Source organism: Rhamphochromis longiceps, linkage group LG6, assembly GCF_057381845.1.
Source record: "Rhamphochromis longiceps isolate RC_006_pf linkage group LG6, R_longiceps_female_GT1.1, whole genome shotgun sequence".
Taxonomy (NCBI): Eukaryota; Metazoa; Chordata; class Actinopteri; order Cichliformes; family Cichlidae; genus Rhamphochromis; species Rhamphochromis longiceps.
The window spans coordinates 25512274-25531948 of record NC_140562.1 but is presented as its reverse complement, the minus strand read 5'-3'; the positions used below and the strand labels follow the sequence as shown (position 1 = coordinate 25531948).

General features: G+C 40.4%; 2 protein-coding genes across 2 annotated transcripts; one reads left to right on the top strand and one right to left on the bottom strand.

The window, feature by feature from the left end:
• Nucleotides 1-7190: 7190 nt before the first annotated feature.
• Nucleotides 7191-13676, top strand: cdk2ap2 (cyclin dependent kinase 2 associated protein 2). The gene is made up of 5 exons (XM_085409867.1): nt 7191-7269; nt 8561-8716; nt 8996-9087; nt 11383-11503; nt 12967-13676. The coding sequence occupies exons 2-5, from the start codon at nt 8662-8664 to the stop codon at nt 13032-13034; spliced, it is 336 nt and encodes a 111-aa protein (XP_085265993.1). The 5' UTR covers nt 7191-7269; nt 8561-8661; the 3' UTR covers nt 13035-13676.
• A 327-nt stretch (nt 13677-14003) lies between these two features.
• Nucleotides 14004-19579, bottom strand: aip (aryl hydrocarbon receptor interacting protein). Its single transcript, XM_085409865.1, has 7 exons — nt 19419-19579; nt 18774-18956; nt 18500-18688; nt 17644-17820; nt 17357-17498; nt 14902-15131; nt 14004-14774 (listed from the first exon to the last, which is right to left on the bottom strand). Exons 1-7 carry the CDS (start codon nt 19515-19517, stop codon nt 14769-14771), a joined length of 1026 nt encoding a protein of 341 aa, XP_085265991.1. The 5' UTR covers nt 19518-19579; the 3' UTR covers nt 14004-14768.
• Nucleotides 19580-19675: the final 96 nt, after the last annotated feature.

Below are 19675 nucleotides of genomic sequence, written 5' to 3'. Positions count from 1 at the left end.
TGCAGTACCATAAATCTCTGTATATAATTGTGATGGATGCATGCAACCACACAACTGAGATACTTAGTTACCTGACCTCCGCTCCAGTCCTTCCTGGTTTGGCTGAAAGAGGAGGATGAGGGTGGAGCTGGTTTAAATGCAGAAGCCAATAAAGTGGACTGGACCATCTATTGTGATCATGCAGGGGGAATGGGGTTCTTCTTGAATGATGGTTAGCTGTTATCTCTTTAGTTTTCACCTTTGGTGTATATAATGGTTTATTCATTTGCTATATAACTGGAGCTGTTTCTCATTTGGGCAGGTCAGTTTGTTGAGTTATGTTTTTGTTAAATGACTTTTGAGTGGCGGTCTGTTAAGTTAACCTCTTTTATGGGCCCACTTGGTTCTTAAAAACTTTATTTTTTGTTATTTTGAATTTTTGTAATCATCTTGTCCTTTTTGGGGGTATAATAAAACCCATTTTTTTGAAGATTACATTTGTGCCTGTGTGTTCCTGGCTGCTTGGATCATGACAATTGGTGGCAGCAGTGGGATACAGCCAGTTTAAAAAAAAATACACACACACACAAAAAAGGCACAGTTGTTTTTTTTGGGGTTTTTTTTTTTTTTTTGAGATTTAAGATTAGTTTATTTAATAACCATTTCCACAACAACCAACATTCAGAATTAGCATCATCACAATATTTCATATCAGGATACAATGATAGAATCTGAGACACAAAGGCTATATACACTACACAATTAAAAACCAAATGATGAACCAGATAACTAGTGAATAAGATAATTAGCTAATCAAATTATTCAAAAGACACGTTTGATGCATTACAACAGAATAGAAAATTATTTTCACAAGGCACATTTATTGAACAACAATGGGACTGTCTTGCATGCAAATGACTATTTGCATGAGATAAAAGTTTCAGGGTTTTTTTTTCTTTCTCCCCACTCCTTATCAAACCATGCAGAGAGGAGCAAGGAGTGTGAGAGTAGTCCGAGGAGATGTACCAAGCCAGCAAATGGGCTCAGAAGGACAAGTCGATGCAGAACAGGAGGAGAATGGAGCTTCTGGAGGGGTAGACAGCACTGAGGGCCAAGGTAGGGAGCCAACGATATCGGATCTGATCTCTCTTCTCCGTTCACATATGGGCCAGCAGGAGGCCAGAGAGGCTAAACAGAAGGAGGAAAGTGCAAAGCAAGAACAACGTTTTAAAGCACTTCAACACCAGTTTCAGTTGTTACAGGTAGAAGCACAAGCCCGCACTTCTCCAGTGCCTGAAGGTCAGGCAGCTGAATCACCTGATCCAGAATCTCTAGATGATGACATTCTTCCTCAAGCTGGTCTTGGTATATCAGTTACTGGTTCATCAGGTCAGTCCCATTTTCTGGAGCCTAAGTTACAAAAACTCACCAACGAGGATGATATTGAACATTTTTTGATTACCTTCGAACGCATTGCAATGGCCTGTCGGTGGCAGAGACATGATTGGGTTTTTCACCTTGTACCGCTGCTTACGGGCAAAGCAAGAGGTGCATATGTACATATTGATGTTGATGATTTTTTGAATTATGACAAGGTTAAGGCAGCTATTCTTTATAAATATGATATCAATCCTGAGACCTATAGGCAGAGATTTCGATCTCTTGATGTAAACCCTGCAGAAAGCCCTAAAGAGTTGTATGCACGGCTGAAGGAGCTTTATGTAAAATGGGTCCACCCTGAAGATAAAACCGTTCAGGACATTGGGGAAATCATCATCCTTGAGCAATATTTACGAATGCTATCTCCTGAGTTGCAGGTGTGGGTAAAAGAGCATAATCCACCCTCTGCTGCAGAGGCTGCAAAGCTGGCGTTAGTATCTTGCCCAAGGATATTTGGCATCCTGGAGGCAGCCTGGGATCAAACCACCGACCTTCTGATTAGTGGGTGACCTGCTCTGCCACCTGAGCTACAGCCACAGTACAATGTTGCTGTTGAGGGGTTTCTGCTGCTCCTGCTGCTGATAGTGCTGGAGGGCAGGGCTGTGTTGATCTGAGACTCTAGACATTAAAAAGTCCATAGGAGAGACGGTAGCTGATTAAACAAGTATCATGAGATATTAACAAAATGCAAAGATTGGTGACAGCGCTTGGAACCATAAGGACACAAAAAACTGTGAGAAATAATTTAGGCTCTGTCTGTGAATCAGTCTGTGTCTCTGAGTTAACTTGTGTTTCTCCTACAGCTCCGGACCGCAACAAATGCGCGTGCTCTTTGTGAGCTCGTTCCCGGCTCGTAACCAGCGCGTTCTGCCGTCAAGGGCGATCATTGGTTAATAGTGATCATGTGACTGATGCAAGCCAGATCCTTTTATTTAGCAAAACTGTGATTAATAGTTAAATATTATTGTTGAGGGGCACAGACAGGACTTCGCACGCACACATTAAAAAAATAATAATAATAATTTTAAAAAAAAAAGTTCCCTCAACAAAAGGGCACTTTGGGCACCCATCAGGAAAGGGGCGGGTGCTCAAGCCGCCCCCCCCCCCCCTCTGCACGTGCCTGTCAGAGAGGAAGTGTCATTAAAATGCATGAAATAGCAAGTTAAAGACCCAACGTATAAGACAGAACTCAGATCATTGGTGGCCAATTAATATTTCCTGGGACTGTTGTGGAGGGCAACTCCGATAAGCTTACAAAGAGATAAATTTAACACTGAGCTGAATGAACTTCAGCTTATTGGTGCAGCCTTTCACTACAGTTCGATGTTCACATGTGGCCACTTGGGAAAATCTTTTGCCTGCCTTAGAATTAGATGATCCCCTCTGAGCAGTAGAAAGGTAGCGATATTAAGGAGGAAGAACCCTCATTAGACAGGAAGAGACTTCTGACACAGGCATCAATCCAAAGTGACCAATAGGGAAAAATTGATAAATATGACTGACATTGCTGTCATCAAGCTGCCCAAACTTCTGTTTTGACAGAGCTGGTCATACTTGTTGATGATCAATTAATCAAGTGAATTTGATTATCGGCACCTAGCTGCTACTTATGCACTTACTACCTATGGAAAGAAGTAAACGTGTACTTAGTTTTTAACAGGACTGGATAAAGTATTTTAGACACTTTCTTTTTCATATTCCTGTATATGTAGCCTTAAGAGTTTGCATCCAGATATACTGCAATCTAGACAGCATTTTTTACTCGTGTTGCGTGTTTCAGCAAAACACCTATGATTTGAAAAATATGTCACAGAGGCGCTGCTCAGAAGCTGAACAGTACTGCTTATCAAGCAAGAATGGAAAAACAATTCTCTTTCTTTTCAAAAGAACAGTAAATGATCCTTTCAGTTCTGAAAGGGTTACAGCGTTGTTAAAAGAAGATGAGATGCAGCGCAATGCAACACAATGCTCCCGGCCTTCTGGAAATGTGTTGGTGCCATTAAATTAAAAAATCTGTTCAAAAAATGTTCAAGATGGGCTTTACGTCTACCAACAACTGCTCACACTGCCAAACCAATTCACCGGACAATTATATCCACGCTCTTTGGTTCTGTCCACCAGTTCAGAAGTTTTGGCGCGAGATATGTGAAGACTTATCAAAGTGTCTGAAATGTAACATTCCAACTTCCCCCTTTGTGTGTTTGTTGGGCAGCTTAGATAATGTCACTTCAAAAAAGAATATCGCCCATATGGTTTTCACTGCCCTATGCATAGCCAAGAAAACAGTCCTCATGAACTGGAAAAATAAAAATAATCTTAATTCTAACCAATATAGAAATTATCTATTAGATTACATTAGTCTTGATACAGAAACTGCTCTCCACATGAGATCGATTGCTCTGGGCTCCTTTGATCAGCTCCATCACCTAGTGGGGGTGGGGGGTCATAGTTTGGTCCATCAGGGTGTACACCTCACCCCTGGCGTCGTTGCCCACCTCTCAATTTTAAATACACGTAGACATTGAGGGCTAGCAGGAGGGACTATGCGCTTACCTGCTGCTCTCTGGCAGGTAGCTCCATGCCCTCCTGGGTTTTAAATGCACCTTAGAACACACATGCATCAACACTACAATGAGCAGGTGGAGGGAGGTTTGGAGTCTTCTCTCACCCCCGTTCTCTGCGGCCTGCTGGAGCGGGGGGGCTAGGAGGAGGAGTTGGCCATCCGACTGCGGTCTGGAGTGTGGGGCCTCCCTGCTGCTGCGGAGTCGAGGCGGTCTGCCTCCCCCCACCGCAGGGAAAAGGGTAACACCACCTGGGTCTGGGTGCAGTTCCCCCTCCAGGGGCAAGGGTACCTAGACCCGGTTCGTAGAGTACGCTTGGGGAGTGTGATCGTGTGTACAGCGTCTCTTTATGTCTGTCTCCACGTTGGTTGAGTGTGGAGTGAGTGCATATGAGAGCATGAGGGTGGGAATGGATGTTTGTGTCTGTGTGTGCCTGTATGTCTGTGTCTATATGTCAGGTTGGGTATCAGACGCCACCTTTCTGGGGACATCTCAGGCCCTCCAAGGTTTGGAGGCCTATCTCCCCCCACCACCACTTCCCCTGCCAGTGGCGGACTCCCTCAGGTGTCGGTGCGTTGGTGGTGGTGATCACACCCACAAACTACACCCTTTTTGGCTCCTACCTCAAAGCACACTGTGTTCTGTTGATCTTATGTGCTGCACAATAATGTTTAATATTTAGTATTTACTGTCATATTCCCATATATCATTGTGATGCTGTTTATTCTATTACTCTTGTTCTCTTCTGCTTGTTTTCTTTTTTCTTTCTCAACAGGTGATCGATAGATGCATTTTTTTTCTTTTTTTTCTCTGCCCGTTCTGTTGGTTTTTGTCTTTTGCCCTTCTCCCCCGTCCCTCTTCTCAGCTGTTTCTCTTTCCCTCTTTCTTTCTCCCCTTCTTTCCCCCAGTCAAGTCTGTCCCGTATTCAGCAAGTGAAAATAAAAGAAACAATAAAAGGTGAATCAAATGGACCATTACGGCAAGGCTGGGATGGTCAGTTTGGTAAAGTAAATCCGTTGGGCATCTTTCTTTGCCTTTAGACAACAATTCTGATGGCAAAAGAGCCAAACGGGACAGACAAAAAATAAATAAATAAATAAAAATAAATTAAAAAATCTCTTTCTAAAAGCAAGAAAATACAAGGTTTCAAGTATTTGCAAGTATTTGCAATGTTGTCTTGGTACTTTGTGTTTTCAGATACATTGAATATGTTACTAATTAGCAAATAATTATTGTGTTTTCTATTTACAATTTACACAATGTGCAATCTTTTGTAATGATACTTTAATAATGTCTGTCATTGCAGACAGTAAAGCCTTGCTGCAAATGAGCAAAAATCATTTTCACACTGCAAACAAGTGCATTGTCAAAACAGCAATTAAGATGATAGGTGATTTATTTGGAGCAGGTTAAAGTGATCTCTTTTCCATCCATAAATACATCTCCCACCTGTACCAAAATATAATGATGCAGAAGTGCAAATGGGTCTTTTTGTGCTACAGTGTTTGATTCCAGTACTTCAAAGGGTCATAATGTTACAGCAGGGGCATGATGACATTGCATCTCCACAAAATCATAGTTGTCTGTTCACTCTTTTGGAGCAGATGAGGCTAAATCTGTATGCTAAACTAGAATAGTTCCACCACCTCAGGTAATGTAAATTAAATAAATAACCTGTTGAATTATTATACCTCTTCTAAGGTCCTTGTAGTTTACCTTAGTATTTTGACTTTATACTCCAGCTCCCGTATTTAAGAGGGAATATTTCTCTTTTTTTTTATTCCACCGAGTTTATCTGAGAACTATTACAGCATATTAGGACTTAACATCATCAACATGAAAACTTAACATCATACAGTTATCATAAGCTCAGCTCAGTGTATTTAAACTCGAATGTTGGTACTTTACTACAGCGGTCCCCAACCCCCGGGCCTCGGACCGGTAGCGGTCCATGAGTCGTTTGGTACCGGGCCGCGAGAGTTGAGGCTCAGGTGTGAAATGTATAGTTTTCAGGGTTTTTATCAATTTTCAGCGTTATTTTGTTATCGTTTTTATCGTTTACTTGGTTTTCCTTGGTCTTTTCACGTGTGCTATGAATAAATGTTCTTTTTTTCGGTACCGGTACTAGTTTTATTTTGTTGTATTTATCCGCGACACCTTAAAGACCGGTCCATGAAAATATTGTCGGGCATAAACCGGTCCGTGGCGCAAAAAAAAAGGTTGGGGACCGCTGCTTTACTACAGGAAATGTGAGATGAGAGATGAGATAGCCTTTATTTGTCAGTTGCAGGTCTTTTTCCCGAAGATGACCGACCTTGCCGACTGTACATGCAATACACAAACATCACATTGGGGAGACAGGTCAGGCTAGGTAGCGAGGAAAAAAAACATCGAAATGTGTAACATGTAAACATGCTGTAGTACTGCAAAAAGGACATCTTTTGTGATCCTATTCTTCTTCTTTGGCTGCTCCATTTAAGGGGTCACTGCAGCGCCTCAACTGCCTCCATCTCACCCTGTCCCTTGCATTCTTCTCTTTCACATCAACCCTCTGATCTTTCCCTTTCTCTCCTTCTACATCCCTTGTCCAGTATATCCATTATCCCTCTGCACATGTCCAGACCTTCTCAGCCTTGACTATCTATCTATCTATCTATCTATCTATCTATCTATCTATCTATCTATCTATCTATCTATCTATCTATCTATCTATCTATCTATCTATCTATCTATCTATCTATCTATCTATCTATCTATCTATCTATGCCCTTGCATGAATTGTAATTACCTATGTAATAAAGTATTAATGGGAACAATTTTTTATCATGAGTAAAGCATTCAATCAAGTTACGCAAATATATATTTAAATTTAAAATGTGGGAGTGAAAACAGAAAAATGAAGGTACATCAAGGGGTAAAATGTTCCCATTTCATATTAACTATTCAGACATGTTTCAAAGTCTAAAAGTTCTTCTAGACTTTATAATTATTATGTAAATGGGAAAGAATTTCTCTCCTAAATATCGTAATGTATTTATCTATAACTATATCTGCCATTTGTTTCAGCGTTCGTATTTTCATTTTCCCTACGTATGACGCGGGTTTGGCGCGGTAGTAGTTTCTGGTGACGAAACATTTAGGACATATGTCACATGTAAACCGACCAATCAAATCGCTGTAAAGATTAAAAAAGAAAAAGAAAAAACAGCCCCCTCGTCTGCGCAGACTCAGTCACTGAGGAAGAGTCAGAGCTCGCGTCCCACAGAGGATTTCACGTCTCCCTAAAAAGGTACAAAATTGCCACTTTTTTGTATCGTTTCAGGTGTCATCGGTGGTCACAAGTTTAGTTTAACGCTATTAATAGTCGCTGTCTGTATTAGAATGTAAACGGTAAGCCTGTTTGGTTGGGGTTTACTTATGTTTTTGTGGTAACCGGCAAAAGCAAGCTAATCCGGCTAACGTTACCAAGTAGTAGTTAGCTTGGCAGCTTTATGTAAATGCTAACGTCAGCTTTTGTTTCATTGAGCACCTCTGGGCTCCCCTCGTGCGACTTTGAGTGACCACATTCACACTCACCCAGCCTATGAAAAGCTTCATTAGAGGCGGCTTAAAACACAAAACAAGTACAGTTCACAGGTTGACACATTCAGTGTAGTCTGATATTAAGCTATGGTTCTCTGCAGTCAGAGTACCATTGACAGATTAGGGAACTTGTATTGTAATTACGATGTTTTTGCTGCAAATTGTTAAATTAGAGTCCAGCGGACTCTTAGATGACCTGTGAAAGCTCATTTGGTTGAACACGAGCATGGGTATGTTTTTAATGGCACTTGTTGTTTTGTGACTGAATGGGAAGATTTAATGTACTTTCCCATACAGTGCAAGTTACTATCATGAGTCAGCTAAAATCATTGAAATCCACCTGGTCCCCTGTGAATGAGTTAACTTTTTTTTTTAAATTTTTCACAATAACTTTGCTATAATTAATGGGGCAGTATAAGGTTTAATATTTATATATATATAGAGGACATGGGGATGGGTAGAAATGTTATGCTTTATGTACAAAACAAGTGCTCTGCGAATGTCTGATCAGAAGTAAATGTGACTACAGCAGTAATGATCATGTAATACAGCATAATGATCTTTTCTGAATTCAAGCCTGTTAATTTTTGCCATAAAGTTCAAATGTTAAAGTTGAACCTAAGAAAAGGCGTCATTTTAGCACAGAGTATAAAATGTCCGCAGTGAGGACCTTGGTTTCCTGTCGGTTTTCTCATCTCTCTGCTGCAAAAGCAACCTGAATGAGAAACGTTTCCACTGACAGGTCATAAATTTTGTTGTGTAATGTGTGACCTAAGGCAAACGTGCTCCGTTTTTACATAAAAAATGCTTGTGTTGCTCCCAAACACATCCAGGCTGACAAGTCTTGCTACTGCTGTTAAAGAAAGGTCAATTGTGCTCATTTCCTCTCCGACTTTTGTTGATGGTGATTCCTGATTATTCTGATTCACAGCTTCCTTTGCTTCCTTCTATTCATGGATTGAATTGCATTTGTGTTTCTGTGTATCTTTATGCATTAGCTCTTAGGAGCTCATCATCACCTGTAAAGCTGTATAAGTATCGGGTTGACGGGACTGAAGGAAGCGGCACGTCGTACGGGGAGCTGCCTGCTGAAATCGCCATGAGTTACAAACCCATTGCTCCTGCACCATCTGGCTCCAACCACACTCCACCAGGTACTTTAGGACCAGCTTTAATGTTGTGCAGTGCCGTTATTAGCATGTTGTCAGTTTCCTGTGGTGTGTATGTATAAAACAGTTCACACTGTGACTATGTTCAACAGTCCCATTGCCTTCATAAACCAGTGCTGCCCCACACAATATTTTATCAGTCATTAACAATACAGCATAATAGTATTATTAAACTATTTTTTAAGATTTTACATTTGAAACAAAATTGCTTGTGTTTTAGGTTCAGCCTTTAATGTGTTCTATCTCTTCTCTCCTTCTGGCCAGGGTCTTCTGTGCCCTCTCCCTCTCTTCCATCGTCGTCCAACTTCAGGCCAGCCTTCAGTGACTTTGGCCCGCCCTCCATGGGCTTTGTTCAGGTACAACAACAATTTAATTGCTCTGATACTTGAATACAGACTGCTTTAGTAAAGAGTTGTCATGTTTTTACTGAAGCATAGGTCACCAAACATGGATTTTCAACCACTCTGATTATGTCAATACTGGACCTTAACTGAGTAAATAAATTAAAAAAAAAAACAACTTGTGTATTCACATACTTTTCACACTCATGTCCCAGCCTGGGGTTTGATTAAATTCACCTCTTTACTGTTACTGAATTATTTCTGAAAGGCGTGATAAAATCTGCTTTATTTGAAGCTGCACAGAAGTTTGTTTTTGTTCCCATACATCCAGCAAAAAGTGAAGCATTAGGAGTTAAACAGTTAAGTTTAAGTAAGTTAAGTTAAAGCATTACAACATACAAGAAGATACTATAGAAATGTCTATCAGTAAAGTCACCCTCTAAGGTAGTAGAAAAAAATGTGCCTTTCTGCACTACTTATTAGTGCTATATTGATTAAGTACAGTAAATATTGTTGGCAGTGGAAGGCGGTCACGGTTTGACTGAAGCATGTTTCATTAGCATAAATTGAAACCACTGAAGGGAACTTGATTTCAAAAGAGTTCTGAGAGGACATGGGAGCAGTTACATTATTGTTAGATGAGACAGTGAATACTTGAACACTACAATACTACATCATTGCAGTATTATAATTATTTCATCATTGTTACACAATGTTCCCTCTAAGCTGCGCGCGTGCGCAATTGCGCACAGCTGGCACAGTCTCTGTGCAGAAAAAATCTGCATTGCGCACAAAAAAAATCCTTACCTGAATTGAAATTAAAGTAAATACGTTAACAATTCTGTTTTATAGTGTTAGTCAGTGAGTGACTGGCTGCTCCCCTATGGGATTAGAACGATGCCACCTTATCCCATAGTCCAGCCAATGATGCGATTCACATTCGTATATACGCAGCTAATCAACGTCGTTGACAAGCTATGACAGCGTCCTTCTGTGCCGACACTGGTGTTTTAGCCAGCAAAGCGGCGTGGCTGATGTGGAGTGAAGCCACATTAATGACAACGTGTACAACCATTGGAGATGTGAGCAGGACAGACGGGAAAAAGTCTGGACTTTATACCACTTTTTAAATTGTGTTGATAGGTCATGTGAAACCAGAGTTGTGATAAAAAAAGAAATATACAATGTTTGGTTTTCTTTCTTCCTTCCTGAAACAGTAAAAACAGCGTTTTATAAGGAAAACGCTCGAACGCAATCTCCGCCTGTTAGCAAAGACAAAACCAAAACACCCCCACTCTTTCCTATTGGTCGAAAAATGTACCATGTCGAGCAATCAAAACATGGCATTTAGTTGTAAAGAAACGGGAGGAAGTTTTAGAAGTTACGGCGGTTTTGAGATGTGAGTGATTTGGGACATTTAGCGCAAATCTTGTGTAGTTAGTGTGTAGTGTATTCAATAGTTTTGTTGTGTGTGTCAGAACTAAATGTTACAGGTGTTACAGGAGTGATGCATCTCCTGTTGTCAGGCCTGCAGGTATCAGGCTTTTGATGTTCTCCTTTATCATAGTGGACAGAAATTATTTTCTTGGTGGCACAAATAATTTGTGTGGCATCAGATTTGATGCAGAACACCTGATTGTTCTGTAAATAGTGTGAAATGTTTGTTTAAAAAAAACCTTTTAGGTAAACAGCTGCAAAAAACTTTGTTGTTTGCAAAACTCAGTTACTTTTTTGAAGAAGTAACTATATAATTAATTGCCCAGCATTGGTCTTTATATACTGTATTTTGCAGACAGAGAGTTACAGGACTCTCTCCCAGACCTCAGACTCATAATACAAGTCAGAGCTTTATAAAAAAAATAAAGTTGTGTTTTCAAAATTGGAGTTCAAGTTATTTGTACTTCCAATAGTGTTAACATACTACACAGGTCATGAACAAGATTTCTTTTAAATTTTCATTGTAAGTGGGCTAAAGCAGTTAATTAAAAGTAGTCTAACATAAATGTAAATGCTGTAATTTGATTATTTTAATAAACCATGTAACTTGGATGGATTCGATGCTGGCGTGATCACAGTGCACAAGTCTGCTGTTGCTCACAGTGGTCCAAGGGTCCGCTCAGGGAGTTTGTGTGTTCGCTCAGACACATGAAAAATTAGAGGGAACATTGTTGTTACATCTGCTGTAAAAAGCAAACATATTTTTCATGTCATTCTACAAAAAAAGAAAAAAAATCTACATTTTTTCATTCATGTCTGGTGTGTATGTGGAACTGTGACATGACTAACGTTTTTTACTACTTTCCCAAACAGCCTGTGAAAGTGTCCCAAGGGTCCACCTACAGTGAGCTCCTGTCTGTCATTGAGGAGATGAGCCGTGAGATCAGGCCCACGTATGCAGGGAGCAAGAGCGCTATGGAGAGGCTAAAGAGAGGTATGTTTTAGTAGTCAAAAGTGCATGTCAGTAGGATTCAGATCATTGTTGTTGTTGTTTCGGTGTTTGGGGGGTGGGGTGAAGTTTTTTGTTTTTTTTTAATGCATCTATTATGCAAATGGAATCAGAGGAAGACTGGTGAACTGTTCACTTGCCTTAGCTCTTTGGTGAATGTGGATTTCACACAGCTTATTCTGAAAATGCTTATTTACTAGCTGCAGTAACAGTGCTCTGTTATTATCCTTTTATATAAAGAAAATTGTCTCTGACTCCAGCTGAAGACTTAAAGCCCAATAAACACATTTATAAGAAATTTGCCAGGTAAAGCCCCCCATGACAGCTGGAAGTTATCACAGTCAGTTATCCACTAAGACACATTTGTCAAAGTGTGGGGCACAGTGAAGAATTTAGTGAAACTGAGTTGCATACATGCATTTAAAAGATAAGGTTTGTCACATGACTGTGCAGTCCTGTGAAACTATAAGTACACTCTATTATTTGGTAGCTTGTGTACATTTAGCAGCAATAACTAAAAATAAGTTCTCATTTTCTGTATGGCTGAGTTTCATATCTTTGGAGTAATGATCCCACTCTTCTTTACAAAGCTGCTTCAGTTCATTGAAGTTTGCAGGGATTTGTTCTGTACCTCCACCACTCTGATAGTTCAAGACAGATGTTTGTGCTGATATGCTGTGTTTGATTTGTGTTGTGCTGTGCATTACCCAGAATATCTCCACTTTAGTCTTGTGTGTCCAAAATGCATCATTCCAGAAGTCTTGTGTATCCACAGTATCTACACCTCCTTTGGTCTTATTGTAGAACAGGATCAGTTGTGCTTTTTTTCCCTTCTCTGGTATTTTCATCCACCATTTTGTTGAGTCCAGATTTGTGCATCACAAACCAAGAAGATCTTTAGGCCATACTCGACGGGCTTGTTTGGATTATATTGTAAAAATCTGAACCTTCCCGTGAATGGCACAAGCGTTTGTCTACAGTGACACAATCACTGGGGATAAACTGTGTGTTAGTTCTTGTTGTGTAAAATAACCTAAGTGGTTGCACTCTTTGTGGTCCACAAAAATATATTCCTGACACTCACACTTTGTAAGAATATAGGGTAATTCCATAGGAAACAAATGCAGGAAGTTTGGGGTAAAAACACAAAAACTAGAATTTTATTAAAAGTATAAAAGGAAAGTTAAAATTTTAAATGGCATGATAGCCAAAAAGTGTTTTTGAGGTATAGCTGGAATATGAAATGACAGCAACTTTTCACTAATTAGGTAAGAAAACAACATTAGCGGGTCTTCTTTGAAATACTTTTATGGGTTAAATCAACTCAGTTTTCTTGGTTAATGAGAGACCTCTAACTTGGCAGTAATGACTGTTGCGTTTGTTGTATTTGAGGTTTTTTTAAATTTCTTTATTTTTTTGTAAACTTGCCTTGTGTTTGTGTCATACAGGTATAATCCATGCCCGTGCACTGGTCAGGGAGTGTCTTGCAGAGACGGAGAGAAGCGCCCGCACATAACCTTTTGGACAAATCCCTCCACCTGGCACTGTTTTTCCTGTGACACCTGCCCACATCGTGATCCCCATTCGATGTTTTATAACCTTTTTTTTTTTTTTTTTGTTATTATAAATTAAATCCTTCCTCTTTCCACTGGCTTTTTAGAGGTGCATTATGCCCCCTTGTATCTGTTCACAGCATTTCCCCCTCGCCCATTTTGGTAAAGACAAACTTTCTGCAACTCGTTGGGCGTACGCAAACAGAAAATTTTATATCTATTTTAAAAATGTGGGGAATTTCAGCACATTTTTAGGTCAAGCTGGGGATATCAAAGTGGATGGGAATGTTTATATTTGTTCAACAATGGGATTTGACCAAGAAAGTTGACTTTTTTAAAAGATGTCCCCACTGCACCAGTGCTCCTGTGTCGATTTTGAACATCCAGTTTTCAACCCATGAGCATTTTCTGTTATTCTGTACATCTTGAATATCCTCCTGTTCCTTTCACCCTTGTTTTGTTTTCCATATTTTGTAAACACACATCGGATGTTTCTCATTCCCAAGAACTCTGTATATCTCATGTCAGTTTGTTAGTATGGAAATTTTGTAAACCAGATTTTTGAGATTCGGTATGTATAAATAAAAAAAAAAATCACAAAAAAACTGTAAAATGCTTTTTAGGTTTTTAAGATGTTACAGTAGGTTTTATCAAACAAATGTGACTCAACATCTTTGAATGGAGTGTTTTTTGTTTTTATAAAAGTAGTTGAAATGTTTATTGACCTTGGAAATAGTGTTTTGACAACATACTTGGCAGATTTATTTCTTTATTTTTAGGAAATTAAACTCAACGGCCTTAATCTAGAAAACGTTTAAAGAGCAAGGACAGTTTGTTTTTTTTCACTCAAGACTTCTGATTGATAGAAAACATCCAATTTTTTTTTTTAAATAAATCCAGCTCTATAGGCCATATTTAACAAAACACAAAGCTGAGGATAAACACAGATTTATTTACAGTTCCACAATCACAACCTCAATAACATGTCACTGCAGGCAAGCTTGGGCTAAATGACGCACTGCTTCACATGAACAGTAGAGTAGCTCTTTCTAAGCAAGTGAATGAGATACTGTGAGTTTGCGCAGAGTACATCTTGACATAAAAATAAAGGTAGTATTTAGTACATACGTGAAATAAGTACACAGTAGAAAGCAAAGACAATGAAAGTGTTTTATAAGATTTTCGCAGAGGTTACGTTTCATGGCCCACGTATCATGTAGTCATGGTGATTCTGCTGTGACCATAATAGAAAGGGGGTGCGAGGCAAAGATGAGATACATGATTGTCCAAAAAAACAAGATTTTCTGATCATTTTGATCATGGTAATGGGCTCCCAAATTGCAGATAAGTTGATCATTAAAAGGAAAACGCTCCCTTTAAGAAGGTAAATGGAAAAAAAAACAAACCTTCCTTTAAATTAATATTACAGACTGAATTAATGGCTGTGCCTTACATTACAGTCCTCTAAAAAAACTGGGTTTTCACTTTAAATTCCAGCTACAACAAACATTTTCAAATCAAAATCTTAATTTAACATTTAGAGGACTAAAGCTGCAATGCAAGTTTTGTTTGCGCATCGACCCGTGGCTGGGTGTTTGGCTTGGATGGAATAAAAGTGAAACGCCGAGCGCACCGACTGTTTCTCTCCTCCATCTTGAAATTAACAGGCATCCTCTCGAGTCCAACTCATCGAGACTTCAACCCTGCAAGAAGGAAGGAGTATAACACGCTTCATTAAAACACAATACGACTTACTTACAAAACAAGCTCCTCACTTGCGGGCCTGTGAATATGATCAGTGCAATTAGGAAAAACTCAAACTGCACTGACTGTAGTGGCAGTAGCTGGTGGCGTGTTGTAGTTGAACAGGTCCTTGTAGCGACCCTTTTCCTCCTTCTGTTTGGAGCGGATCCTCTCCTCCATGGTTTTCAGCTCCTTGGCCACAGACGGTCCCAGAGAAGGATCCAGTTCCAAGAGCTTCGCGAAGTCGGCTCGCGCCTCCGTCTCGTTCCACACAGCAGCGTGGGCTTTAGCGCGCTTGTAAAGGGCCTTTACATTGTCTGTTAGGAGGAGGAAGAACAGCTATTCAAACTACAGCATTGGTGACACAGGGCAGGGATAGCTCAGTAGGTAAAGTGGTTGCCCATGATTGGAAGGTCAGGGGTTGAATCCACTGAACGGCTACCCTGAGGTACCCCTGAGCAAGGTACTGTAGCCACCCACTGCTCCTCGGGCGCTGCACTGGTGGCTGCCCACTGCTTCACTGGGTGAATGGGTTAAATGCAGAGGAGTAATTTCTCTACAGAGACTAACACATACACATCATTATTAGATAGGAGCTCAACTGGCTTGTTATCCATCATAATTTGCAAATTATTGTAATGTGTGACATGCAGAAAGAACGTTTTTTCTAAACCTAACAAGAATTTAAATCCACTGAGAAGTCGAGGAGGCCCGAAAACACTCGTTTTATTAAAATCTGACTACCACAGTAGCAGGAGGAGCAATTCTTGTGCCTTGCCATCACATCAATCCTTCGGACGGATGAGCTAACGAGAATAGCAGCGTCCAATAATATTAATGACAGTGAGACGCTTTTCCATGCCATAATAACCCTGAACAACTGCACAGTTCACTTGTATGGCATGAGATATAGTTTAGTGTTTGTATGTGCAGAGGGCAATTGTGAAGCAATCAGCTGTCACAAGTAAAATAACCTACGTATAATGATTTATTTTATTATGCTGAGCACCCTTGTGTTGGTGATAAAACTCCCAAATGGTAAAGAATAAATGCCAAAAATAGTAACAGTATTTTACCATTTTAATATAGAAATGAAAAAAAAAAAAAAACAAGACTAATACGACAACCACAACTGATACGATCAGTCAGGTTCAGGCTGGTTTCTGCGTCTGTTCAACTTTCTGTGTAATACCCCGGAGTGGATCGGAGGACATGGGCATGACATCGATGCGTGGTTGCATCTGTGGCCACGAGGTGGAACCAGGTGATCCACTGACCCAGCTCCAGACCTAAGCCAGGAGGTGCGACTTATCTTTGACGATGAGGCTAGTAGTTGTGGCGGTGTCAGAGTCAAGCGTAAGAGGGGTAAATAATTGAAGTTATGCAATCTGCGACAACTTTGACAAAACTGACTCTAACAGAGTCACATTTGTTTAAAAAAAAAAAAAAAAAAAGATTAAAAGATGTATTTTACCAAGTTTCTTAGCAACGATGATGTGCCACAGAAAGGCAAAAGGGAGAAAGCAACTAATGCTGTATTATAAGCAAGACGCTACAGGGCTCTTGAGTGCGACCAATTTGGTCGCAAATGCGACCAAATTTTTCAGTGGTGCGACTAAAAAAAAAACCCATTTGGTTGCACCTGTGCGACCAACTGTTCAGGTAGCAAAAAAAAAAAAAAAAAAAAATCTGCAACCTTCCCTGTGGTCAACAACAGACACACATTTTGCCCCTATCGTGGAATAACCTATCAGAGATAGTAAGGGGCGGGACCTCTCTGATTGGCCGTGGTCCAGTTGAAAGTGCAGGTGGAAGTGGGAGGTGAGTAGCTTGAATAAAGCGATATCAATTCATTAAATCCTGAATCGACTTTTAAATATAACTGTGTTTTGCCAGAAACGCCAGATTCTCAGATTAAAGCTCACAAAACCATTTCAACAACAACCAAACAGCAAATGAGAGCAGGTACACGGATTCCACACAAAGACGTAAACACAGAACGACCCGACGCATCAGAATCAACTTTGTCTTTCTCGGCTTTCTCACCCGACGGCCCGTAGACGGACACGCTGTCGGAGCTTAGCGATTCTGATGCGTCCGTTCCGCGCTGTGATAACGTCTTTTTGAAAACCGGAATCGAATGGATTATAGAAATCAGTGATGATACCCAGCCCTAGTGAGCAGCCTAGGCACGACAGAAGTGGATGTAGCTGCAATAGGAAAAGAACTATTGCTAACTTTTCTGTTAAGTTAAGGCCTGATCCGTCTGAAATTCATAGCCAGTGCTCTGACACGGTGTCATCAATCTTTGAATGCTGAAAAAGCACAGTGTATCCAGAAAAACACATTATATTATATCAATTATTATAAAATTTGTGTGCCCCTAACTTTTGTGCCGGTACGCCTAACTTTTTAAAGTTAGGCGTACCGGTACGCCCATGGCAAAAAGTTCGTCTAGAGCCCTGCGCTAACGTTTAAGTGGTGTCATCCGTCAGCAGTGAAATTGGTGCAAACTAACTAAATTTGAGTCATGCAGCCTTACTCTCGTATTTGAAGAGAAGGGACGAGCAGTGTTCGATGACCTCGTAATACTGGCCCTCGAGCAAGAGGCACTGACAGTAGTTGAGAAGCAGTGTTGTGATCATCCCGTCCAACTTTAACCAACTTTCATCTCCAGGTTGCTCCTGAATAAAAGATTTCACAAAGTATTAACAAAATGACAAGAGACACAAATCTTAATTCCACTTGAAAACATATTCAAGGAAGGAAATGTATGACAGCAATGTGTCCATGGTTATCAGTGCACAAAATGCATGACTGTCCCCCAACCTTGATCTGTAGGTTTTTAAGGCAGGCGATGCCATTGTAGTATTTGTCTCTGGCCTCACTGATGTGGCCTTCTTTGAAGAGCTTGTTGCCCTCCTCGTGGATCTGAGGCACAAAACTGAGTTTCTCTTTATCCGTCATGGCCCACACATCCAGCTGGAATGACCCGGGAGGAAGAACCTGGGCAGGTAGAGAGACACATGAAGTATATTTAGTATATTTGATGCACCTACTAATGGAATATAATGAGTGTATTTACTGAGGAAGAAATTTGAAAAATATATATTTTTCACTAGTATTTTCTTTCCTTTTTCATGATCCCATGAAAAGCTTGAAAATATTTCATATAGATAGAATATAGATTAAACAACTTTACAGTTAATACAAAGTTAATACAGGCTGAAACAACTATTTGATTTATAGCTAATTAACTGAAAATTATTCTAATAATGATTTTTCATATAAAAATAACACATTTTTACAGTACCAGCTTTTGACAAGTGAGATTCTGCTGCCTTTTAGCTCATTTAGTCATTGATCTACTTAATGGATAACGTAATGATAATAAAATAATAATATTATCCTTCACATTTAAAAATCTGACAAATCAAACATGCAGAGCTACCTGCTGTGGTGACGTTTTGTGAATAAAAAAAAAAGCTCTATTAAGTTTGGACTACTGGTAAGATCAAACAAGCATAATTAAGGTGTCACTTTGGACTAACAGCACAATCTTTAATGGCCTAATCAATAAAGAAAATACAAAAATATATATGTACAAAAACTCAAGTACTGTGTTGGTGCTATTACTGGAACCCAACCCAGCACCACCATTGATGTTGCTCTCCTTCCTGCTCACCTCCAGCAGCTCGATAGTAAAGACAAGTGGCTGTGGATTGGCTTGGAGATGATCCAGGTCCTTGTGGCCCAGAGAGTGGTGCGAGTGGATCTGGGCAATGCCACAACAGTGCCTCTGGCCTTCCAGAGGGTCCTTACCAACACTGATGTTTCTTAAGGACTGGGACACAAGCGGATAAAGTGCTGTGTGCTGAGGAATGAGACAGAGATACAATCAGCCCTGAGGAAGAACGAACTGTTAAACCAATCAATTCCAGTATCACCAGCTTACCAACCTTGGTGTCACAGGTAAATTCTGCAACTTCTCCTTCTCTCATAGTGATGACCAGTCTTTCCCACACAGCCAATTTAAACTTTTTGCCCAGGATGAGCTCCATGGGTTTACTGCGGCCCCCCATGGTTCTGGAGTCATCCAGCACGGTGCCCTCACACAGGCTGGTGCGGTAGTGAAAGACCACCTGATCATAAAAAGGGAAATGGTGTTATTACCTAAAAGAAGGAAGAATTAGCACCCCCAAATGACATATCTGTAAAGGTCTGCGTTGTATCACACTGTGACCAATCACAAAAATGAAAAATTGACTGACGTGAGAGCTCGACGAATCAGAATTTACAAACACAGGCCGTCCTGTTCCCGCCCCTATCTTTCCATCAGATGAAACAGAGGGGGGGAAACGAACCAGGCCTAAAACGATCCTAACCCCGTCTACTACTGTATCACCATAAATCGACAAAACACTCTAGCTTGTCGGTGATGTGTGTACACAGAAGCGTCCGATACAGCAAAGACTCGGACTGACTCGAGTCCAAAGTGTTAGCAAAGGTATAAACGCCGATAGCATTAGCTAACGTACCTCGTCGCGTTACTCAGACTAAAGCCTGGATTGAACCCGATCAGTCGCTGGGACCGGAGGTCTTACCTTAGTTCCATTGGGAAAGGTCGATAAGTCTCCTTTACCGGGACTGGTTAATTTCTTTTTAATTCCCTCCGCGAGAAGCTTGCGAGCCTCTTCCTCCATCCTCGGTCGACTCTCAGTTCACGAGATATCACGATCTTTCGCGAGTGCTGTCGTTTCGTAAGACGTCATTAGGGGCGTCATCTAGCGCGAGCTTTTCGTTTTAAAAGAAAAACAGCTGTAATGGTTTACAATTGTAGATGCTCAGAAACAAACACGCA

What these genes read in the sequence shown, in the direction of transcription:
- cdk2ap2 (XM_085409867.1), top strand. Translation starts at nt 8,662, where the DNA reads ATGAGTTACAAACCCATTGCTCCTGCACCATCTGGCTCCAACCACACT. An exon ending in CCTCCATGGGCTTTGTTCAG is followed by an intron (nt 9,088 to 11,382) that starts GTACAACAACAA and finishes TTTCCCAAACAG; the next exon opens with CCTGTGAAAGTGTCCCAAGG. An exon ending in TATGGAGAGGCTAAAGAGAG is followed by an intron (nt 11,504 to 12,966) that starts GTATGTTTTAGT and finishes TGTGTCATACAG; the next exon opens with GTATAATCCATGCCCGTGCA.
- aip (XM_085409865.1), bottom strand. Translation starts at nt 19,517, where the DNA reads ATGGAGGAAGAGGCTCGCAAGCTTCTCGCGGAGGGAATTAAAAAGAAA. An exon ending in AATTTACCTGTGACACCAAG is followed by an intron (nt 18,689 to 18,773) that starts GTTGGTAAGCTG and finishes CTCATTCCTCAG; the next exon opens with CACACAGCACTTTATCCGCT. An exon ending in TTACTATCGAGCTGCTGGAG is followed by an intron (nt 17,821 to 18,499) that starts GTGAGCAGGAAG and finishes CTACCTGCCCAG; the next exon opens with GTTCTTCCTCCCGGGTCATT.